This window comes from Amblyomma mixtum, chromosome 7 (genome assembly GCF_055824585.1).
Source record: "Amblyomma mixtum isolate Tamu chromosome 7, ASM5582458v1, whole genome shotgun sequence".
Taxonomy (NCBI): Eukaryota; Metazoa; Arthropoda; class Arachnida; order Ixodida; family Ixodidae; genus Amblyomma; species Amblyomma mixtum.
This window is the reverse complement of record NC_143018.1, coordinates 63,625,673-63,650,813: the sequence shown is the minus strand read 5'-3', so window position 1 is coordinate 63,650,813 and position 25,141 is coordinate 63,625,673. Positions and strand designations below refer to the sequence as shown.

General features: G+C 52.9%; 1 protein-coding gene across 1 annotated transcript in view; it reads right to left on the bottom strand.

Annotated features, from left to right (window-relative positions):
- LOC149336296 (calcium-activated chloride channel regulator 1-like) overlaps nt 1-25,141 on the bottom strand; it is a 99,213-nt gene that overhangs the window by 50,670 nt on the left and 23,402 nt on the right. Inside the window, exon 7 of the mRNA XM_089554110.1 lies at nt 17,757-17,891. Within this exon, the coding sequence (XP_089410236.1) occupies nt 17,757-17,891 (135 nt within the window). The remainder of the gene's footprint in view (nt 1-17,756; nt 17,892-25,141) is intronic.

The following is a 25,141-nucleotide window of genomic DNA, read 5'->3' as shown; positions in this document are numbered from 1 at the left end:
CCGTCTGCCCGGTTGACCGAGCGTTTCCCCTACACCGAGTGTGAACGCGCGTTCGTAATGCGCGGGAACGCCGCTCATGGACATTCCGGCGTCTACGCTACGGTGATGGCATCGCCCCCCCCCCTCTCCCAGCGCGTGACGGCGGTGTGATCTCTCGGGAGTGAGTGAGTACGTGTGTGTCTGTGATTGGTGCCAGTGAAAACTTCCTTCCCCTGCAGGCCCGGCCCCCATCTAGGGACCCTAGGGAAGGGAACTCTTAAAAACCCCGGCAGCGGCACGGCCGGGGCAGCTCTTTGTCATCGAATGGTCTCCTGATGAGCTGTCGTCATGCAGCGTTCCTGCAGCTCACTTGTAAATATGTAAATTCCTGTATAAAGTCCTCTCCAATTGTCTTTTTCCAGCAGCCTCGCCTCAGACGCCCCTCATTCCCTCTCCGGCACACGACCATGCTACCTCGTATGTAACAAACTGGTGGCAGCGGTGGGGTGCTGCTACCTCGTCTTTAACAAACTGGTGGCAGCGGTGGGATGCTGCTACCTCGTCTTTAACAAACTGGTGGCAGCGGTGGGATGCTGCTACCTCGTCCTTAACAAACTGGTTGGCAGCGGTGGGATGCGAATCATCGGACACCAGCAGAGAGTTGCGGACAACGGGACGCCGAGCAGCAGAACGGCGAGTCGGGGGCAGTGCAACAGCCCTGTGTGTTGACTGGTTGCCTGCAGCGGAACGACTGCGCTGGATTCTTGGCTGTGAGGTTTGGTGAGTGCGGGACTTTCTTCTGCTGAGTTTTGCCAGGCTTTTGTTAGTGTCAGGAACAGAGCTGGTAATTGGGTTGTCGTTGCTGCTGGGTTAGTTGCAGCAAGACAATAGCGGGCAGTAGAGAAGCAGCACTCGGAGCAACCATGGATTTGAAGACGCTGCGCAAACCAAAGTTACTGGAGCTTGCGAAAGAGTTGGGTCTGGAGGTATCAGACAAACTCAGAAAACCAGAACTGCTGAAGGCTATTCTTGCATTAGAGGCTGTAGATGACGAGCTTGCGGAATGCCTTGAGACCATTGAGGAGAGGGAATCGGCAAAAAGAGAACAAGAGGAACTTGAACGTAAAGAAAAACAAGAGAAAGAGGAACGCGAGCGTCCATACGCTTTGGAAATGAAGCCTCTCGACATAGAGATGGAACGCGCTCGTAGGTCAAGTCAGGCACACGGTGCAGGAGAGCGGGTATCGTACAATATGACTGACTTAATGCGGTCGTTTCAGACTGGAGACGACATTGGTTTCTTCCTTGTTCACTTCGAGCGAACGTGCGAGCAGCAGGGGTTTTCTCGGGAAACGTGGCCACGGCGTTTGCTCACTTTGTTGCCTGCTGAGGCGGCCGACGTAATCGCTCGCCTGAAGAAAGAGGAGGCGGAGGATTACGATCATGTGAAATCGAGTCTGCTTAAAAAGTACAGGCTGTCAGCAGAAGCGTTCCGTCGGAAGTTTCGCGAAACTGAGAAAGACGAAAACGAGTCATATCCGGATTTCGCCTACAAGCTTATGTCAAACATGCAGGAATGGCTTAAAGAAGAGAAAGCGTTTGGTAATCACGAGAAAGTTCTGCAGTGTTTCGGGCTGGAGCAGTTTTATAGACGATTACCGGAAAACGTGCGGTACTGGGTCTTGGACAGGCCAGACGTTAGTACCGTGGCGAGAGCCGCTGAGCTAGCAAAGGAGTTTGTGACTCGTCGGGCTGACGGAGCCAGGGACGGTCAAAGGGGTGAATTCGGCTCGAAGTTTGAGAGGCCGAAGTTCACGCCCATCAGACCAAAGGAGGGAAAACGTGGTGCGGACTCGAGTAAAAATGATCCCACCGAGAGCAAAGAGACGGCGGCAGCCGAAAACGAACGCAGGAAGAGGTTCGAGGCAAGGCAAACGCGCGTGTGTTATACTTGCCAGAAGCCGGGACACTTTTCGGCGCAGTGTCCCGAAGCGAAAACTAAGCTTGTATTTTTGTAAGTATGCAGTAATGACGAGAACGTGAAGCTTCTGGAGCCGTACATGCGAGACCTCGTCGTGAACGGGAAAGAGTGCCGAGTGCTTCGTGATTCCGCGGCGACGTTGGATGTGGTTCATCCCTCTTTCGTAGAACCCGATATGTTCACGGGCGAGTGCGCATGGATGAAGCAAGCCGTGGAAGCACATAGCGTGTGTCTGCCCGTAGCAAAAGTGCGTATTGAAGGACCTTTCGACGCACTTGAGACAGAGGCCGCGGTGTTATCTATGCTCCCCCTTCAGTATCCGTACCTATTTTCAAACAGGTCCGATCACCTCCTGCGCGAAAGAGAGCTGCGGGAACAGGAACGCGGAAGAGAGCTGCAGGAACAGGAACGCGAAAGAAAGGCCACTTCGGCAGCGAGGACCGATGAGTTCGGTCGAAAAGCTAGCGAAGAGTGCAGATCCACAAGCCGTGAGGGCTTGGGGGATAATGTAGACACTAAGGCTAGCAACGAGGAAGAGTGCAGATCCGCCAGCCGTGAGGGCTCGGGCGATGATGTAGGCACTGCTAGAAATAAGGAAAGGGGCAATGCGTTGGTTTTGAGCCCAGAGAAGCATGCACTTTCCGCGAAGGAGGCTGATTGCTGCGATCGAGAAGGTAGTACCCGGGACAATATCGCTACGTTAGCCGAACAGCGTCGCATAGTTCATGTTCCGGGCAAGAGCGTTAGGGTAGTAGGATCGGTTAGCAAGCCTCAGGAGAGCAAGTTGTTATGCCCAGCAGAAAGTAAAGGGCAGTCGGGACAATTAAGTGCTGCGACACGCAGTGACTCATCGAAAGAGCGAGCCGATAATTCGAATTCTAGTAGAAAAGGCGGCTCGCTGCTCAGTCAAAAAGCTGATGAGAAGGCTGAGTGCCCCGCGAGAAAGGGAGACGCGCAGGACGGAACAGGTAGGAAAGTTTCCGGAAGGCGACCGCACGCAAGGAGAGCCATGCGAAAGGGCAGTCTGGGCAGAAAGGACGAAGGACGGGCTCGAAGCATCGTAAGGGTGAAGGCCGGTCAACCATGTAATGCTCCAAGACTGTCATCGCGGCACGCCAGATGCGATAAGCGCCCTACAAAGGCCAGGCTGGCTAAGCGTGTACAGACAGTGCGAAAGCCACCTTACCCATTGTGGCGAAGCTGCGGTAACAGAACGCGTGAAACTTGGAGCCGCCCACAGAGAAGAACGCCCTGCTACCTCACGAGGGAACGCAGCAGAGCGCGCTCCAGTCAAACAAAGGAGCGAAGTGTACTCATGAATCGAGAGTGTACACGCAGGCGTTTGTTTCATGCGCGACCGTCAACCCCTCGCATTCAAATGTTCAGACGCGGCTCAGGTGTTGGAGACGCGCGGCCGGGGTGCGGAACAAATCAATGTCGCGTGGCGTCTGGGGCTCTCAGATGTCAAAGCGGAGTTAAGCCCTTCGATTTTTGTGAATTGTCGGCTGCTAAAGCCACTGTTGGTGTGCGACCGCGCAGGGCGCGGTTGAAGAATAGGCGACCCCTTTGAGCCGCGGCGCGGCTCGCTAGCAGTGGATTCCGAGGATGCCTCTGCTGTTTGCTTTTTCTTTTTCAAACCATTCCTGCAGACAAGAAGTTTTGCAGAAAAAAAAGTTTTGAGCAGGAATAGGTTTCCTACGCGTTGTTTGCATTGAAAGCGTTTATTTTGATAAAGATTGTTTCGAAAAATGCACTAGTGGTGCCCATGTGTAGCAGCGTCCGTTAAAACGCGAAGTGCTAGCCAGACGGGCCATTTAGGCCACTAGAATAAGCGCCTGGAGTAGCTTGATTTTTTTGGAATTTGGGAAATTAATGTGACTTTGGCTCCGATGTTGAGCGAATCTTTGCAGGGATATGCAAGGTGACGGCAGTATGCTGCTAGGCAGAATGAAATGTCGTGGTCATTACGAATCGGAATACATCACAAAAAGGGGAGTCTCAAAGGTAATGCCGATAGCTTAAATTGAGGTCCCTAGCGCAAGAGTCAGCATCATAGTTGCAGTTTGCTGGTAGTTTTTTTTTCCTGATATAGGATATTGAGCCTATTGCTTTTGTTTATTGTTTTAAAATGGAGATGCGCTTTGTGGTGTAATGTGCAGATCTGTGGGAATTCTCTGAGTGCTGCTGGACCACTCCCAGGGATTAATTGGCTTTGTAAGAGGGAAAGAGCCTGGCATTGCGTAGTGGGGATTGTGTCGTGCTTGCGGACTAAGCGGTTGGGTTTCCGGCGTGGTTCTAATGCTAGCGGAGCACGAGTCACTTTGCAGTGCCCTTTGGGAACCTGCACCTGCAAAGGAAGACTTCGGGGTGCGCAGAGCTCCAGAATCGCCGAGAGAGAACCGACTGTCACAAAATTCGGCGCATTTTAGAAACCAAGAAAGAAACACCGCCGCGCGCACGGCGTCTCGCCGGCGCGAGCCCAACGGGAGAGAGGGAAAGCCCCGCCGAGCGCGTGCCTCTCTCTCCACCGCCATGGCGTGCGCCGAAGGAATGAGTCATCCACGCCGAATTCTCTGGAACAGACGAGTCGGTTCTACAGCTGACGGGGGGAAAGGGCGTAGCCTTGCGTGCACTAAGACACGTCCCCCTCGCCCGTCGGCGTCGGCGCCACTCAGGAACACGCTCGAAACTTCGAGATGCGACCCGCGACCTCTGACCAATGGGGACGCGCGGCCGGTGAGAAGAGGAAAGGGAGACAGCACTGCCAATGCTGCGTGTATGTGCGCGCCTACTCGGGCGCGAACAACAAACAGACGGGAGAGCGAGCCTATAAAGAAGGACGTTGACCGCTATCAGTTAGTCCGGACCGCCGTTTAAGCTTCGGAGAAGCGCGCCCGTTCGACTCCCGGGGAAAACACCACTCGGCCAGCCACGGACCAACGAGGCAACGTTCGCCAGTCTGCGGGACGGCATCGTCGTGGAACTCTGGTCGTCGGACTGCCGCAGTGCCCGGTGAACAAATTGTGTTTTGTTTGTTTACCTCTCTCTCTTGTGTTAGTGCACTTTAGGTGCAATATTGCCTCTGTATTGTATTCTCTCTGGAGTTTGACATTGCACGAGTTGCATTGTTTCGTTAATGACTTTGTATGTGTCTGTACTAGTGACTGTGAAATCCTCTGTATCGTCTCTTTGCTGTATAAACTTTGTTTTGTTTTGTAAACCTCTGGCTCCGACCCATTCTCTGGCTTGCGACCAGCGAAAGCTGGGCACCGAACGCCCAAAAACCTCTTGTCACTTGGTAGCTGGTCTCCGCTGAGTTTGCCACGCTGAGTCGAGGGCATCTCCATCGAGTCCGAGACCGCTACCCCCACACGCTCTAAGGGTGTCTGGGAGCTTCCCACTTAAAAGTGCGCGAAGTCTGGGTGACAATATATTCTGGCGTCCGCGACAGGACGTTTGGTGTTTGCAAGCACAGAGAACGGAGAAAGAGTCGGAAGGAGTTTACGAAGAGGTCGTAAACGAGTGGTAGCAGCAGAGCGATATTGTGAGGGGCCGCTCTGAAGCGGTTAGTGAGGTGCACCGTGGAGAGGTATTCATTGCCTTGAATGTAGAGTTCGGTCTCCAAATATGAGCTTTAAGGAGCTAAAGGAGCTAGTAGAGGCCGGTCTCCAGATGGGGATGACCGGAGCCGAACTGCGAGAATGGGTGGACCAGGAAAGAGAGAGGGCTCGAGTAGAGAGAGAGAAAGAGAGCCAAAGGAAATGTGAAGAAGCCGAAAGGGCTTGTGAAAGAGAGATGGCAATCCTTCAGAGGAAGATTGCTGAAATGCGGCGTTCGAGGAACGTCAGAGATCCAGTGGAGCTTAACCCCGGAGAGGCCGGGTGGAAGACTAACGAGTCTAATTTGTTGGCAACCACGGAAGAGTTTGTAACTAGCTCAACTAGTGAGAGTGAGGTTGTGGAACAGCCTGCTCCTGCAACTGAAGCCAAAGAGAGTGAAGAACAAACCGGAGTGTCGCTTCCTCAGGAAATTGACAGTGTGGCTACTGCTGAGGTAGTAGACACTGAAGTAAAGGCCAACCTGACGCTTCAGTCAGAGGGAACCCTAGAGCAGCCGCCTGAGGACAAAGAAGCAGTTCGGATCTCTATGGAGGAGTCCGAGTGCTACACCTCTGAGTCCGGCAGTGAAGACCACGAGAAAGAGTGGTTTAATGGCACTGAGAGCGAAAGCTCAGACGTTGTAATAACTGAAGAAAGCGCACTCAGTGAAGACCCGGAAGCCGTTCCGAGTGAACCCTCGAGCAGCGAGGGGGGCTTTCACGATGTGGAAGGCGAGGAAATCGGTGCCTATGACGAAGGAGAGGAAATTAGTGCCTCGGAGGAAGGGGACAGTGCAGTACAAGGAATGGAGCAGCACTGCACTGAAACTAACGAGCTCAAGAAAGTATCAGAGAAAGCTGTGGAAGCAACACTGAGCGAAAGTGAGGAGAATAAGTCATCAAGGGCTAATGAGCCATGCTCAGAATGCCCCTCACAAGGAAGGCTCCGAAAGAAGAAAAAAGGACTTGGAAAGAGAGGATAGTTCAGTCCACGAAGAAGAAGAGAGAGCTGGACCAATGGCTTCATCGCGAGATAAGAACTCGGATGACGCAACTAACATTGAAGCAGGTGTGCTCCGTAGAAGAGCTTGGAAGAAGGAAAAAAGAAAGAGAAATGAGTCGGGCACCACAGAAGCAGGTGAAACCGAAAAACAGAAGCCCTGGAGAAAATTCAGGCAGAAAACGGGAAGAGACGGAACCAAGCTGAAGACAGCCGAGCCGAATGCAAACAAGCTGCCCAAACATCGCAGCAAAGTCAGAAAGAAGCTCAGAGGGACGAGCCCAGCCTACAGCAAGGACTCAGTGTGGAGGCGCAAACGGAAACAGAAGAGCGCACACGGAAAAGAGAGCAAACACCTGAAGCGCAGCCGTAGTAAGCGAACTGGCGTTAAATTTGCTCGCAACAGACGCGCTGGCCGCAGGAAAAGAAGAAGGGCTCGAAGACTGGCCGCAGAACCAGACAGGAGTACGAGTAGGAAGCGGGGCCAAAACCGCGTTCGGAAGAGAAGCTTCAGAATGAGGCGGAAGAAGAGTCCAACCCGTGACAGAAAGAAAAGCCGGAGCCGCTTCCGAAAGGGAATTAAAACCGCGACTGAAAGATTGAAGGAAACAGTAATTCTCCGAGCCCGCTGGGTAGGCCGAACTTGGAAGTATAGGCGAAAGTGTGCCTTGTATTTGCGTGCTCCATGTTTGTAGCCTTGTGTTAATGTACTGCCCAATCGCCGCAGGTTTTATGTGCATTGTGAACATTGTACTGTGCTGTGCATGTGAAAACATCATGGTATTGATGTATGTATTTTCACATGTATTTTGTGAGCGCGCGAATTGTACCGCCGAACTGTGGCGTGTTTTGGAGTGCAATCTGTCTATTGTACTGTGTTATGTATGTGAAAGTATCAAGGTATTGATGTATGTATTTTGGCATTCGCCACTGACTTTGTGAGCGCATGCATGTGCGCGCGAATTTTGTGTTTTGTGAATATTGTTACACAATATTCTTAAATGAAGGGGCAGTGTCACAAAATTCGGCGCATTTTAGAAACCAAGAAAGAAAAACCGCCGCGCGCACGGCGTCTCGCCGGCGCGAGCCCAACGGGAGAGAGGGAAAGCCCGCCGAGCGCGTGCCTCTCTCTCCACCGTCATGGCATGCGCCGAAGGAATGAGTCATCCACGCCGAATTCTCTGGAACAGACGAGTCGGTTCTACAGCTGACGGGGGGAAAGGGCGTAGCCTTGCGTGCACTAAGACACGTCCCCCTCGCCCGTCGGCGTCGGCGCCACTCAGGAACACGCTCGAAACTTCGAGATGCGACCCGCGACCTCTGACCAATGGGGACGCGCGGCCGGTGAGAAGAGGAAAGGGAGACAGCACTGCCAATGCTGCGTGTATGTGCGCGCCTACTCGGGCGCGAACAACAAACAGACGGGAGAGCGAGCCTATAAAGAAGGACGTTGACCGCTATCAGTTAGACCGGACCGCCGTTTAAGCATCGGAGAAGCGCGCCCGTTCGACTCCCGGGGAAAACACCACTCGGCCAGCCACGGACCAACGAGGCAACGTTCGCCAGTCTGCGGGACGGCATCATCGTGGAACTCTGGTCGTCGGACTGCCGCAGTGCCCGGTGAACAAATTGTGTTTTGTTTGTTTACCTCTCTCTCTTGTGTTAGTGCACTTTAGGTGCAATATTGCCTCTGTATTGTATTCTCTCTGGAGTTTGACATTGCACGAGTTGCATTCTTTCGTTAATCACTTTGTATGTGTCTGTACTAGTGACTGTGAAGTCCTCTGTATCGTCTCCTTGCTGTATATCTTTGTTTTGTTTTGTAAACCTCTGGCTCCGACCCATTCTCTGGCTTGCGACCAGCGAAAGCTGGGCACCGAACGCCCAAAAACCTCTTGTCACTTGGTAGCTGGTCTCCGCTGAGTTTGCCACGCTGAGTCGAGGGCATCTCCATCGAGTCCGAGACCGCTACCCCCACACGCTCTAAGGGTGTCTGGGAGCTTCCCACTTAAAAGTGCGCGAAGTCTGGGTGACACCGACTCTGGTTGAGACCAGACTCCAGCGACATCCCTCCGGACAGCGGATGCTGTCCCCTGTCCATCGGGATCTCCTTCCCCCGGCGGGGCAGTCTGTTACGTCTCGCCTTCGTCGTGGGCAAGACAACGACATGGCAGCAGCGAAACGCCGACAAACCCCGAGACGCGCGTTGGGTGAGCGCCTGGATTGCCACGGAAGCCGCGTCCGTCTGTCCGGTTGAGCGAGCGTTTCCCCTACACCGAGTGTGAACGCGCGTTCGTAATGCGCGGGAACGCCGCTCATGGACATTCCGGCGTCTACGCTACGGTGATGGCATCGCCCGCCCCTCTCCCAGCGCGTGACGGCGGTGTGATCTCTCGGGAGTGAGAGAGTGCGTGTGTGTCTGTGATTGGTGCCAGTGAGAACTTCCTTCCCCTGCAGGCCCGGCCCCCATCTAGAGACCCTAGGGAAGGGAACTCTTAAAAACCCCGGCATCGGCACGGCCGGGGGGCTCTTTGTCATCGAATGGTCTCCTGAGGAGCTGTCGTCATGCAGCGCTCCTGCAGCTCACTTTTAAATATGTAAATTCCTGTATAAAGTCCTCTCCCATTGTCTTTTTCTAGCAGCCTCGCCTCAGACGTCCCTCATTTCCTCTCCGGCACACGACCATGCTACCTCTTATGTAACAAACTGGTGGCAGCGGTGGGATGTTGCTACCTCGTCTTTAACAAACTGGTGGCAGCGGTGGGATGCTGCTACCTCGTCCTTAACACCACAGTCCCTCACTCCATCAAATACATGGGAGCCATCCACCGCTGCACCCCAAACCGTGGCAGTCCGGATGCCTGTACAAACTGCAGAAAGCCGGGTCACCGCCACGACGTATGCCCGAGTCCCAAGACAAATAAATAACTGCCTCCGTTGTGGAACACAACACTCCCAAGAATACACACTTTGCACGCCCAAGTGCATTCTGCGGGAGGGCCCACACCTGACAGGCACGGGATCCTGCAAGGGACGGAAACAGCCAAACCACCCACAAACGCAGCAGCACGACTTGGTCCTATCCAGAGAAAATTTTCCCCATTTGTCATCCGGACTCCCACAGCCCAACCAAAACAAACCAGCTTGGTCAGTGCCGTTGAAACAAGTCTCGGACACCTCTGCCTCTTCACACAGGCACACGACATCCTTGACTGCACAACGCAGTCTACAACAAGCCCTGGCAAAATCTCAGGAGGAGGCAGCAGCGGCTAAAGCAGAAGCTAAAGCAACCCGAGCAGAAGCCGCCGCCTTGCATCAACACATCGCCAAGCTGGAAGCCCAGATAAGTGCTCTTGCCGCTGGTTCTACCCTTCCAGGTGCTCCCGCTCCTACCACATCTTAAACTCCTCCTCCCAACCCGCCTACCGCCGATACCTCGTCCTCCCACTCCGAGTCTAATTCCTCTCCTGATTTGCTAGCAATGGAGGCTGACACTGATCCCTTTACAAATTCACCTCCGTGCACAACGCCCCCTCCCTCCACACCCATCTCATTAAACAACATGCCAACCCTGCTTGAATCATTTGCAGCTCGCTTTGAGGCAAAATTGCAGGACGCTATAACTCGCATCAATGAGGAATGCACACCCATCAAAGACGCAGTAATCCGCATAACACAAGACAACGCTATTCTTAACCACCGCTTCGATGTGCTAACGCAAGGATTCTCTGAACGCTGTAACTATACTGAGTCCCGACTTCCAAAGCGTGACCCCACACCAAACAGACGCAAGAAGCCCAAAGCACCGGAGGAACAGGCCAACCCTATCTCTACCATAGTTCAGGGCTCCCAACCCCCCGTTACAGCTCCGTCCTTTATAGATTGTCATGAGGGCAGTTCCACTCCGTAATCTTACACTCTGGCAGTGGAACTGCCGGGGATTTGGTCAGAAGCGTCACGTAATCCACCAACTGCTGTCCTGCGCTACAGGACCCGACATCCTTCCCCTGCAGGAACCCTCAAACCCCCTCACCCTACCCGGCTATGCTCCTGTTCTGCCCCCATCCCCCCCACCCACTCGGGTAGCATTTCTGGTTCGTCGTTCAATCACCACCATCTCCCATTCCATTGTGATTGGAGACATTGATCACCTTCTTATTGAGCTTGTGCCGCAACTCGCTCGAGCGAACAGTGTCTTCATCCTAAATGTATATAGCCACCCTAAGTGCCTTCAAGATAACTCGAACGCCTCTTTACCCTCGCGAAGTGCATAGCCAACAAGTGCCCCTTACTCGTCGTGGGAGACTTTAACGCCCCACATACAGCCTGGGGTTACCCACACGACACACCGAAAGGACGTCGGGTATGGTTAGCCGCGCAACAAGCCGGTCTCTCCCTGCTCACAGACCCCACCTCTCCTAGACGCACGGGAAACAGTGTCTGCAAAAACACTACGCCAGACCTCACGTTCGCACATCTACTCCCTCACGCCACATAGTGCAACACACAAGAGAATCTTGGTAGCGACCAGTTCATCATCGAGATTCTCTTACACATTCAAATACATCGCAGGCCTCCCAGAGGCTCCTATTTGGAACGCGGCCGCTCGCGAACGCGACAAGAAGTACGGGTGTCCACCCCGCCCCGCGGTACCGATTCGCGCACGTGCTGGCACGAATGTCTATTTGTGTTTGTTTTTATTTTGTGGTGGAGAGAGTGCTCTACCTTCCGGAAGCTGGAGGGCTGGCCATGCCTTGGATGAACCAATGATGTTAAGACCGCAACATGATTGGAAGCTACGGAATGTGGGCCGGGCCTCTAGATCTTTAAAACCGGGCCCCGGAGCGGGTAGCGAGGTTCTGTGCTGAAGTGAGATGCTATGCATCTTCGGCTACGCCGAGTAGGGGCCTCCCCTAGTGTTAGCCAGTTCCACCCTTTCTGTTTTTTAGTTTGTCCTTTTTGATGTTTTGTCTTTTTGCCGTTTGTCTCTAGTGCCTTAACTTGTATCTATTGTAAATTCCTGTACATAAACTGCACATAAGCATTCCCTTTATCCCTGACTCTACTCATCGTGAGAGCGTCTCTGACGGGGCACCTCTGGTGCAGAGATCAAGCTTCAGTCTTCGAGATAAACCAACCGTCTCTGGCGGTGCACCTCTGGTGCGAAGAAATAAGCTTCAGTCTTCGAGTTACCAACCGTCTCTGGCGGGGCACCTCTGGTGCAAAGAAGAAGAACCTGTGAAATTTACTGGCGCAGTCGACAGGATCCTGCGGCCATCGGAAGACGGCGCAGGAAGAAGATTGAACGCAGGGAGAAAGGCGACGGTCAGGCAACAGCAGCGTTCGAGAAAGGACCTGCGGAGAGACGGCGGCAAGGACGCAAGGACCACGGCAGTAGTTCAGCGACGCCGGACTGCATCCGGTCAAGAAAAGCAGCGCGTCGAGGACTTGACGGTCACCGGCGGGTCGCAGCAAGTGACAACGTGCACAGGACCAGCGGCGTGCGACAGCTCATCGCAGCGTCCGGTGGAAGTGGCGGTGGACTGCGACGCCGAGGAGCTGGCAGTGCGGATCGACGCATCGAAACTGTGAGTTTCCTTCGTCGCATTGTTCACGTCCCTGTTCATGTGTTCGAGCCGGTAGGACAGTAGAGGGGTACAGACGGCGGTATGGAGGGTTATCCATGCCGGCCCTCACTCGATGTGAGGTACAGAGTGGAATTGGCGAAGCCGCGCTTAGCTCATTATCAGGCTGAGCTTGCAAAAGTGAATGGAGGAAAGGCGCCGCAATGCGAGGAAAAACCTCCGGATTTGCAGGCGTTAGAAGCAAGGCGCCAGCAGCTAGAGCTCGAGCTGGCTAAGCTCAAAGAGTCTAGGAGAGCTAGCCAACTAGCCAGGGAGAACTGCTCCGAGTCCCGAGCAGAGAGGTCGCCAGTGCTGGAAGGCAAAGGCATATGCCTGTCAAGCACAGGAAAAGAAAACAGCCAGAGAGAAGTAAAAAGAGAGCCAGCTTTCCGCGAAACTGGAATCTCTCGTGAAGAAAGTATCCTGACGGAACGCAGCGTCGCGGTGTTAGAGGCGGTGAACGCGCACTCCGACGATCCAGCTGCACAGGTTAGCTCTACCCCAAATGACACCAGGGACGCGGACGCGAGCTCAGGAATAAAAACTCGGTCTCAGGCAAGCTGCGAAAAAGAGCAGTCGGTTCAGTGTGAAACGACCAGCGACGACAGACGTCAGACTGGCGAGCTAGGGATAGGAGGAGGTCAAACGTTGCCGCAACGGCACACTGTGCCAGGCATGTGGCATGAAGTGCCACGTAGCACTATTGATGGCAAAGTCCTTTCATTTGAGGACAGGGAAATTTTTGGCGACTTGCCACAAGGCAAATTAGGATTAAGTGGCTGCGAAAGAGCGCAGGTAGCCTCGGAGTTATATGATGCCACGAAATCGGCAAGCTCCTATAATGCAGGGAGCGGAAATTTCATTGCATGCCCGTGCAGGAACGGGGCAAATGGCTCCAAGCGAGGCGAAGTAACAGGAGGCAGGGGCGTGGCTTTCAAATTGAAAGTCGGTGCGAGGAACAGTACGTTCCGGGCTGCGGTACGTCAAATTAGATGTAGCAAAGCCGGCCGCACTGTTCCTTACGCAGTACGCTGTTCCTACTGGTGCGCCGGAGAGAGCGTTCCCTTAGGGGCGTCGCATGGTCAAAGATTTGGACCTATCGAGTATAATGACGTGTTTGATCCTGGAGGACACCAGCTGTTGAGTTCTTGCCCCGCTGTGGCACCAGCCTAATGAGCCGAGTGGCAGTTAGGCGTTAATTGTGTTGAGACGCGTAGTGGCTCGAACGCACACTAGGACGCTCGGTGCGACTAAGGAGGCTCACGTGGCCACTTACGGACGTCGTGCGAGTGCTACTGAACGCTCAAGTTGCGAGTGTGTGTGTGTGTGTGTGTGTGTGTGTGTGTGTGTGTGTGTGTGTGTGTGTGTGTGTGTGTGTGTGTGTGCTCGTTCGCGAGCAGGACGAGGGTGTCTACTTGGAGGTGGTGAACTGGGTGCAACCCACCAATTTGGACGCCGTGTTACGGCGCACGGCAGGCATGCCACCGTGTGTATTTGTGGAATTTGCTTATGTTGTGTGTGCATTTTGCATTTTGCTTTTGGTTTTGTTGGTGCCAGCGCTGGTGTAGCTGCGGTATGTCACCCACAGGGTGGTTTTGTGACCCGTACCGATCCTTTCTTGTTATAATTCTAAAAGTTGCATTTGAGCCCTTTGTAGAATCTTGGGAAGGACGTGTAAGGGATCGGTAGTGTACGCGGGGTCATCGGAACTCGGCTGGGGGCGCTCAAAGCGAAGCGTCTCCTATTTGGAACGCGACCGCTCGCGAACGCGCCAAGAAGTACGGGTGTCCACCCCGCCCCGCGGTACCGATTCGCGCACGTGCTGGCACGAATGTCTATTTGTGTTTGTTTTTATTTTGTGGTGGAGAGAGTGCTCTACCTTACGGAAGCTGGAGGGCTGGCCATGCCTTGGATGAACCAATGATGTTAAGACCGCAACATGATTGGAAGCTACGGAATGTGGGCCGGGCCTCTAGATCTTTAAAACCGGGCGCCGGAGCGGGTAGCGGGGTTCTGAGCTAAGGTGAGATGCTATGCATCTTCGGCTATGCCGAGTAGGGGCCTCCCCTAGTATTAGCCAGTTCCACCTTTTTTGTTGTTTGGTTTGTCCTTTTTGATGTTTTGTCTCTTTTTGCCGTTTGTCTCTAGTGCCTTAACTTATATCTATTGTAAATTGCTGTACATAAACTGTACATAAGTATTCCCTTTACCCCTGACTCTACTCATCGTGAGAGCGTCTCTGACGGGGCACCTCTGGTGCAGAGATCAAGCTTCAGTCTTCGAGATAAACCAACCGTCTCTGGCGGTGCACCTCTGGTGCGAAGAAATAAGCTTCAGTCTTCGAGTTACCAACCGTCTCTGGCGGGGCACCTCTGGTGCAAAGAAGAAGAACCTGTGAAATTTACTATCTGCAACAAGCCTGATGGCAATATGAGTGCGCCTCAGACCTGGAACCTTTTTCGGCAGTTAATAGACTCCACTCACTCTAAGACTACCCAGAGACACGCCCTCACCAAGCTCATGCACACTTCAGATATACCTCCACCAGACCTCCTCCAAGACTTTCGATATCAATACTTCCCCACATACCCTCCTGCACACCACCCTGATTATGCAGGCACTCCTAACGACCAGCTTGACCAACCTATTACAGAAGCATAGGTACAGGCTGAACTCCAGACACTTAACACGTCCTCAGTTCCCAGCCCAGACGGGGTACATAACAAAGCTCTCAGGAATCTCGACGCACAATCCATTGCTGCACTTACAGAATACTTTAATGAGTGCTGGCGACTGGGCACCCTCCCACCACAATGGAAAGAGGCGAGAAACATTTTCATACCCAAACCTGGCAAACCTCTGCTTACTTCTAACCTCAGACCCATCTCCCTCACATCTTCTGTTGGCAAACTCATGGAGCATGTACTCCAGCGCAGGCTTTGCCAATACCTAGAAAGCAACAATATCATGCCCACTGGCATGTTTGGATTTCGACCAGGGCTTTCCACACAGGACGTCTTCTTGCAGCTAAAACATCACATTCTCGACTCACACACCTCCAACACTAAAGCTATCCTAGAGGTGGATCTCACTAAGGCATTTGATAACGTTACACACTCAGCTATCTTAGAAAACCTTACGACCCTGGGAGTCGGCGCCAGGATGTACAACAACATCCGAGACTTCCTCAGCCACCGCACAGCCACGCTTACCTTCGGCGACCACAGCCTACTAGGGATCACGCTGGGAGCACGAGGTACGCCCCAGGGAGCCGTCCTCTCCCCTATTTTATTCAACATAGCACTTCTTAACCTACCACAACAGCTAGCTCAAATTCCCGACATCCATTTCAGCCTCTACGCCGACGACATCACTGTCTGGGCAAACCATGGCAGCGATGCCGAAATAGAAGAACACCTACAATTGGCACTAACCACCATCGACGCATATGTACGGGAGCGTGGCCTAACCTGCTCCCCTTCAAAATCGGAGCTTTTCCTCTACCGGCACAAGCAAGACGATTCAGTCAATGCACCCATCTCCCTCGCCCTAGGTACCCATCCCATCCCACTAGTACACAAAATCCGCGTGCTAGGACTGGCTCTGCACTCCCACGGTGCGCACGGAGAAGTCATAAAGACACTTCAAACACACGCTCAACACACCACTCGACTGATTCGCCGCATAGCCAACCGCGGGGCTGGCCTACGCGAGCGAAACACGACTCGCCTCACCTAGGCTCGCCTCACCCGCTTCACCCATAAGCCGCACAACATATGCCCTTCCATACCTACCCCTCAAACAGAAGGAGTCGGGTTAATGCGCTCCTACGTAGTTGCACCAGAACGCCTCTACATCTTCCCCCCAGCACATCCAACGACCGACTCCTCAAACTCAGTGTACACAACACCTATGAGGAGCTAAAAGAAGCTACCTTTATGGTAGCTATCTATCCGTCTATCCAGCTCAGAGGCTGGTCGTACTTTATTGTCTCAGTTGAGCCTGACCCCAATTACAGAGCCTACCGAGGGGGTCCCCGTTTCTGCTACCCTCCGCTCTGACCTCAAAGGAACCCCCATCCCCAAGAACATGCACCCTGAGCGAGACAGGGAACGCAGAGTAGCAAGGGCTCGGGCCCTTCACAAACAGTATAGCGAGGACCATGAGGTGGTCTACGTGGACGCAGCGGAATATACGACAGGCTCCCGTATGGCCCTGGCGGTAGCCGACAATAATGCAAAGCTTCTAACCTCCAGCTCTATTATTACCAATTCGACCACAGAGGCAGAAGAGGCAGCCATCGCGCTTGCTCTCATTTCTATATCTGCCACAAAAATTATCTCCGATTCCAAATCTGCAATTTTAAATTATGCCAAGGGCTACATATCCAGCACCGCTGCTCGTTTACTACGTTTCTGGCAGCCCCGGCGCCTCATCACCCTCATCTGGACGCCAGTACTTGCAGGCCTCCCTGGCAACGAGGAGGCTCATTCCCTAGCCCGAGGTCTCACATTCCGGGCAGGAGTCGAGCCCCCTCTACGAGCCTCGGAGCGCCTGCTCTCCTTCCGTGATATTCTCTCGTACTACCGAGACAAACGAAGGGAATACGTACCCCCAGCTCCATCCCTCACCATAGCGCAGGCTGCACATCGGCGACAACTACAAACCCGAACTGCTCCATACCCAATACTGCGCGTGCCCGATACCCAGACCAATTCCCGTCATCATGTAAACTTTGCGGCAAACCAGGAGACTTCTTACACACCCTCCTCACATGCCCCACCTTCCCTCATCCCCCATCACCAACCGCGGCGGAGTCTTACTTGGAGTCCTTGTGACCAGCTCGTCCGCTCAAGACCAGCGCCGGATCATCTCCAGCGCTCACAGAAGGATTGCGCTCCAAGGGCTTACCTTCGCGTTGGAAGGGTGCCTCCCACTCACATTGAGGAGGCATCCAAGTGCCATGTAGGGGGCTTCGCCCCCACCATTTACATCATTGGCAATAAAAGTTTCCACCACCACCTTCTCTCTTTCTTCTTTCACTCCTACCTTCCTCCCTTCCCTTAAGGCGCGGTTCAGGTGTCCGCCGATATATTTGTGACACTGCGCCATTTCCTTTCCTCAAAAAGCAATTTACCAATTAACTGGCGCGCGCTTAGCGCCATGCGGTTCCGTGAAGTCTCTACAAACGTTGAATAAAGCTGTATTTAACTGCGGCTCTTGATGGTATTGCGTGAAACCCACTACTTGTGAAGTCATAACCGCCCTCAGGCTTTGGAAATTGAAGCTGCAATGCAATTAAATTCCATCGTGAATTGTATGCAAAGCGCAGCGTAAATTCACATCTCAATGCATGCGCACTGCTTTACACATTATTCCACAGTAAGAACCCGCGGCGGAATATTTTCCGCCTCTACACGTTTAACAAAGAAAAAGCGTTTCATGGGAGAATACTAGAGATCTGTGTAAAAGTTTGCTGAAATTATATGCGAACTCAGTGTTTATTGGGGCCCTGTGGGCGCCGTATGATCGTTACAAGGGCGCCGTGCATCTCTTCACATTCACGCAAATGACCGCCAAAAAAGTGTGCTCACGATCATGCTTGCCGAAACGTCCAGCACCAGCACCACTCGTTGGGCGAGGCCTTCTTTCTGCTGCGCTTCGTCGAAGGTCACCTTGATTCGTTTTGACATGTCCGGCGTTGAGAGGCTGGAATAAGAAAACAATTTTCATTCGTTCGTTCCTTCGTCCGCTTGCTCACTAGCTCGTTCAATTTATTCGCGAGGATTCTGTATTCATTAGCCTCCAAACGATAATAAGAGCCGGATAAGTCGGGCGGGCACCTTTAGGCTTGGTTTGGTTCATTGGCGTTTACGTCCCAAAGCAACTGAGGCTATAAGGGACGCCGTAGTGAAGGGCTCCGGAAATTTCGACCACCTGGAGTTCTTTAACGTGCACTGACATCGCAGAGTACACGGTCCTCTAGAATTTCGCCTCCATCGAAATCGACACCCACGGCCGGGATCGAACCCCCATTTTTCGGGCCAGTAGCAGAGTGCCATAACCACTTAGCCACCGCGGCGGGGCGGGCGGGCAGTTTTATGAAACAAGTTGTCATAGCCATTGAACTCTCTCTGGATTGGTACTTTCTTTTGCACTGCTATCTTTATTTATTAATTTCGACTAGTATTAGTGGCAAATCTACAAGTAGATGGCATGGGTTAGAAAACAGGTGGCTCTAAATAACGACATTTGTTTTATTACCTGCGGCGATTATCCAGAATACTTAAACAATCGTACATTAAGAGAAAATATTGTTCGAGAGAAGTTTCGCGTACGCCGCTGTATTGTGTAGTTGGGCTAAAATAGTTTAGTGCTTGATCTTTTCTGTTTAAACGAGAGAGCTCCACTCGGCTACCTCACTCGCGTTGTGCCCCGCCGCGGTGGCTCAGTGGTTATGGCGCTCGGCTGCTGACCGGATAGACGCGGGTTCGATCCCGGGTGCGGGGCTGAATTTCGATGAAGGCGAAATTCTAGCAGCCCGTGTGCTGTGCGATGTAAGTGCACGTTAAAGGACCCCAGGTGGTCGAAATTCCCAGAGCCCTTCACTATGGCGTCCCTCATAGCCTGACTTGCTTCGGGACGTTAAACCCCAACAAACCAAACCAATAAACCAATCACTCGCGTTGTGTCCCGCCTGTTAACAGTGCTGGCTCGCGCCAAGCGCGCTCACAGCAGCTGGACCAATCGGAACGCTGCGCGCGCCGCACATGCTCACATGTGGCCGGTCAAATCATCAGCTTGCAAGCGTTTGTTAGCCGAGTGAGAATCCATTCCGGGCAGCGCTGCTATAGCGAAGGTAAATGAAACGTCGAGTCAGAAGTGATGGGCTCTCGCAGGCTACCATTACCCACACAAGAGGAGCTCCTTTACGAAAATTGGCTGTGGCTTAGCTAAGGTTAAGCCTGGGTAAGCGAAAAGCTCTCGCTGCTGTTACGTTTCGCCTTCGTCGTGAGGAAAAATCGGCTCCGTTACAGCGGAATGCCGACGAGTCACGAAAGGCACGCGGGGTCAACGCCTGGATTAGCCACGGAAGCGAAGTCAGTAATCCACCCCGCAACTGGCCAGCCCAGCTCTACAGTGCACCCTCCTCTACAGAAAGAAGTTAGCTGCCACGGTCGGCAGTACTTGACATTCCAAGGGGCCCGGGTGTCAGCTGGGTCCAGTCATCAAGTTTGACAGCAGCGTCCGTCTTCTAGGAAGAAGTTAACAGAGAGTGTTTCTCCTGCACCGCGTGGACTTGCATGTAGCCTGGACCCTGCACGTGCGACGGTTTGGTTTGGTTTATGGGGTTTAACGTCCCAAAGCGACTGAGGCTATGAGAGACGCCGTAGTGAAGGGCTCCGGAAATTTCGACCACCTGGGGTTCTTTAACGTGCACTGACATCGCACAGTACACGGGCCTCTAGAATTTCTCCTCCAAAGAAATTCCAGCCGCCGCGGCCGGGATCGAACCCGCGTCTTTCGGGTCAGCAGCCGAGCACCATAGCCACTGAGCCACCGCGGCGGCGCACGTGCGACCACATGAAAAGCGCGGGAACGCCGCTCTCCGACATTCCGGTGTCTGCGCGACGTAGACGGCACCCTCTACATCTCGACACGTGACGGCGGTGTGTTCCCTAATGAAAGGGTGTGTGATGGGTGCCACAGTGGACTTTTCAGTACACTCCTTCCTCGACAAGCCCGGCCCCCACCTAGGGAGTCCAGGGAAAGGGAACGCTATAAAACTCGGCGCCGAGTACGGCCGAGTAGCTCCTGACAATCGAGTTTATCGCCATGTAGCTTCTCGTCATCAACTCCTTGTTTTCGAGACTCTCTTACTGATACGTTCTCTCAGTTGCTGTTTGTATATAATGTAAATTTACCTGAATAAAGTTCTTCTTGTCTTTCCCGTAACCTCGTCTCCGACCTTCCTCATTCCCCTCTCCGGCACGACCATGCTACCTGATTCGTAACAACTGGTGGCAGCGGTGGGATGCTGCTACCACGACTCGTAACAACTGGTGTCAGCGGTGGGATGCTGCTACCACGACCTGTAATACTGTTTTACAGCCAGCTCCGAAGCTACCACTTCTCGATCGGTGTTTCTGCGCCGTCCAACTGTTGCTTCTTCTTCTTCCATGGCGAGTGTCTGCGCCTGTTCAATGGGCAAGCGCGCTTTATATACTTGTCTCAAATGTGCGCTGCGCACGGCTGCGGCGAAAAGTCGAACGGCGGCGAGGATGGCCGCCTCTTTTATGGCCGCCGCCGCCGCTCACGCGTTCTCGCAACGCCTTGCGAAAGAGCCTTCTCCTCTTGGGACGGCGGCGGCGAAAATGGTGGCGAGGAGAAGAAGCGGCGACGCTCAGACGACGCAGTCAGCGCGCGGAGGCGACGACGGCTGCGGCACCAGCGGCCACGTGCGCTCCGCGTGACGTCGCTCGATTTCGCGCATGCGCAGCTGTGGCTCAAATTTATCAAGGCACACGCCAGACATGGTGTTGACGAGCCTAGTGAAGGTTTTCGCTTCAAAAACGTCGACGCGCCGCCGCCAAGTGCCGCGGAATGCAGTGCAGCGGGACGATTGGAAGCAACAGCGTCCACAGCCGGTTCAGAAAGTTGCCGGCGTCGATGCGCTGCGAAAGCTGAGTAGAAAGGGCGCTTAGAGCAGATGCGAGAAGACCCCGATAATGGCGCACCAGCGAAACCACCGATGAACAGCAGGAAGGGCTCGAAAATAGGCTTGAAATTACGCATCGGCGTGCGCCAGAACATTCATTACTGCGGCTTCGATGCCTACTGTGCAGAGAACTATATGCAGAACGGGTTCGGAGTACATTCGAGCATGTGCGAAAGACGTTCGTTTACGTCGGGCCCCACGTGTGCACACGAAAGGTCCATAACGACACTGTAATTATTCTCTGTTCAAAGTTATTTGCGTCATGAGGTCATGACGAAAGCTCTCACGCTACATAGCCAAACAGCTTAGCGGTCTCTAGGAACTTTTTATATTGCTTCCGCATGTTAATTCAATGAACGTGCCTACCTAGGAGTCAAGGACCTTTTCCATCTTCTCAAGAGAGAAAGCAGAAGACATTCCTAAACCACGACATTTTGGGCGAAAGCACCATTTCAAGAGGGCTAGCCGGCTCACCCGGTTAGTGTGAAGCTCGACCCTGAAGGTGGCCATGCAAAAACCTATCATAGCGGCAGCCTATGCGAAAATAGAATGACTTGTCCCGAGGCCGTGTTTCAAACCCGAGGCGGCCCGAACAGATAAGCTTCACCGTCCACTGCACGGGAGCACTATATTATCGCCGCAGCCGATCACGCCTGATGTTAAATTGCAACGCACACTCGCGCTGTGCATTGCACATCGTGATCTTCACCAATTTCCATGAAGACTGCAGGCGTACAATATTTTAAAAAGAACTGCCGAAGACGTCTAAAGCTTCTTCATCACCAAAGAAATCTGGCTCTACGGCAGAGTTAATGAAACATTTCTTTGCATTTGTGGTACTACAGTCGGTGCTGATTTCAAACTAATTTCGTCGGCTATGGAATGTCTTAGTGTCGCCAGCGTCGACCTTCGTAGATATGAAGATATCGCCACAGTGGTTCGGCGGATATGCGTGAGGAGTTGACCTCTCAGCTGCTAGGTGCAACGAGATCAAGCCTGCCACGAGTGCTCCCTTCTCGGGCTACATATAGAGCTGCCCACTCCCTGGCATCGGCGCGCCTACGAGGAGCCGCGCAACAGTTACAGTTCAGGAGATAGGGCGCTCTCTTCCAAACACGACATCAACCTAGTCAGCTCCTACCAGGTGACCTACCCGAGACCATGCCTTCTCGAACACCTCGATGCGCACCTGTATTGTGTTCTCGGTCGAAACGGACTCCTGTCTGCTCCTACGATAATAGAGACGCGCCCGTCTGTTAGAGCTGCGGCCGCCTCGAACATATATCCCGTATTGACCTCGCCGTCTATCTGCGCGCCCTTTAGTCCATGTCAGCATTTGCTCTGCGTGTATAGTAGTAGGTGGTGAAAGTTTCTAGACAAAATGCATTGTTTTAGACCGGCAACGGATGATGTAATCTTTGGCATTGACTTTTTTGGCCAGTGTGGCGCCACACTATACAATGCAGCTGCCGAAATTTATATGCGATGACACATCCGGTCAGCGCAAGTCGAATATCCTCCCTGGAGTCACGAGAACGTGTTTTTCTCACACAAGACGGGGCCCTTCCAGCCCATCCAGCAGCTTTCGTCCCGGTTAAATCTTCCACCATTCGAATGGGGTTTTGGAACACCCTAATTTAACCGGAGATATATACAGTGTAAAAAGAACATATTTGTGCCCATACACTGTAGCGCAGCAAAAGACGAGGACACAACAGAGGAGAGACGAACACCACGACATGCGGTCAGGGCGCAGCGGACTGTTGCACGGTTTTGTGGGTCGTGAACCGAACCACACAACCAGTGCACCTTTCGTCTCGATTTAAACTAGCGAGATCTCACGACTATGTTACCGACACTGTCTCGGCCGTTTCCGATTCTCGCCGACAAGCATCCGAAACATCGGACTATTATTCTCAGCTGCGAGAGACAGCAAAAAAAATCGCTCCCTTCTCCCGAGCGATGTGCACTGCACGACATAATCGTGCTTCATTGCCACGTGTTCGACATTAGCCACAGCGTGACTCTTTCATCTTTGCCAGCATCTCCTATGGACCGCAAAATTAACACGAGGAATAAATATCCCATTCTTCAGAAACCGTATCGGGTATCTGCGGCTGAGGGCAAAATCATTAACTGTTAGGTCCAAGAGATGCTGCGGGATGGAGTCATTCCGCCGTCTTCCAGTTCGTGGGCCGCGCCCATAATACTAGTGAGGAAGAAAGACATCTCACGGTGATTTTGCATCGATTCATCACCATCATCATCAACCTGACTACGCCCACTGCAAGGCAAAGAACTTTCCCATGTCTCTCGAATTAACGGTGTCCTTTGCCAGCTGCGGCCACAGTGTCTCCTCGAACTTCTTCAGCTCATCCGTCCACCTAACATTCTGCTGTCTCCTGCTGCGCTTTATTTCTCTTGGAGTCCACTGCGTTACTCTTGAGGACCATCGGTTATATTGCATTCGCATCACATGCCCTGCCCAAGCCCATTTCTTCCTCTTGATTCCGACTAGGATGTCTCTATCCCGTGTTTGTTCCCTCGCCCACTCTGCCCGCATCCGGTCTGTTAGCATTACACCCATCATTTTTCTTTTTATAGCTCGCTGCGTCCATTATCGTCCCTTAAATGCGATGACAAAGAAAAACGTGTATCAATTACCGCGCATTGATGACGCTGTGGACCGCCTTTACTCGTCGTCATACTGATCACCCTTTGAAATCCGATCTGGGTACTGGATATTACCAGTACATCCTTCACAGAGAGAAAACCACCTTCGTGACTCCCGACGGCTTCTTCATGCCATTCCGCTTGGGCGATGTGAATGCCACATTCGAGCTTTTAATGAATACGGTCCCACGAGGATTAAAATATTATATACGCATGTGCTATTTTCAGGACGTCATCATCTTTAGCAAGACCTTTAAAGAGCACATTGAAAGCCTCGGTATGGTTCTCCACTGCATCAGCAAGGCTGCATTCCTCCTTATTTCTAAGAAGTGCTATTTCGGAGAGCGGCAAACTTTCGTCCTTAGATTCCTCGTGGATGTGGAGGAAATCTGGCCCCATCGACGGACTCTTGGTGACGTTCGGAATTTTGAAGAACCACGAGCCCTGAAAGCCCTTCGGAATTTCCTTGGCCTGTGTTAATATTTGCGCCGCTTTATTACCGATTCCGCGCACCTTGCACACCCTCTCACTTCTCTACAGCGTAAGGACTGCCATTTTGTGTGGAGAGTCGAATGCGGTTCTAACCAGCTGAAATTTGCTGTGGATTCAGAAAACCTTTTCCCCACTTTGATCCGACCGCAGCTACAGAGATCCACAGTGATGCCAGTGGTGTCGGCCTTGTGGCGGTGCTCGTCCAGATTCACAGTGGTGACGAACACGTTACTGCTTGCGCAGTCGTGTGTTAAGGCCGCACTGCGAAAACAGTGGTTTCGTCTGGTTGGCGATCCTGTCACATCGGGTCAACTCGAACAGAAGGGAAACGTGTCGCGGTCTCCCACCAGTCTGTGTTGGCCACATGTGTGGAACTTGTTCAGAAACTCTCTGTCACACCAGAAAAACCACTTCAATCGCGTTCCCCGGCGCTTCTCTGCTCTTGCTCGCGCGCTCTCCTCCGTGCGTATGCACAGGTGAGGAAACAAGAGACGATTTGCGCTGCGTAGCTACTGGTGGTTTTGCAGAATATCGGACAAACTAAGACCGTGCGCGGCGGCTGAGGTTCAGCCTTACTGCTATACTGCACCGTCGATGCGGACTCGGACGACGAGCCGCCACCGCAGAGAAACCACGCTGGATGATCGACGGGCTGCGAAGAGCGCCTGAAAAAGGCGTTTTCGAATATTTGATGCGGGATAATCAAACACGGGCTACATGCGTCTACATTCTGTGCCCTGTGTCTACCTCTAGGCATTTCGTATTTTGCGCTGCGGTCCCACAAAGCATTATCAAACCCGCCGGTCACTACAAATCACGCCCCCATCTCGGCAGATTCATGTAGTTTGTACCACGTTGTCAGGGTACTAAAAAAATGTAAAATTATACGCATCATTCTAGCAATGAAATGGGAACCCAGCAGAGTTATTCTTTTTGCTGTCCTAAAGAAATAAATGCGGCACTGCTTTCTTGTTCATCTCAAGTTCCAAAATAGCAGGGCCGGTAACTCGCGCTCACCTGTGAAATACGGTACGACCTAGCGATTTCTTGAGACACACATTCCTTCAGACCACGC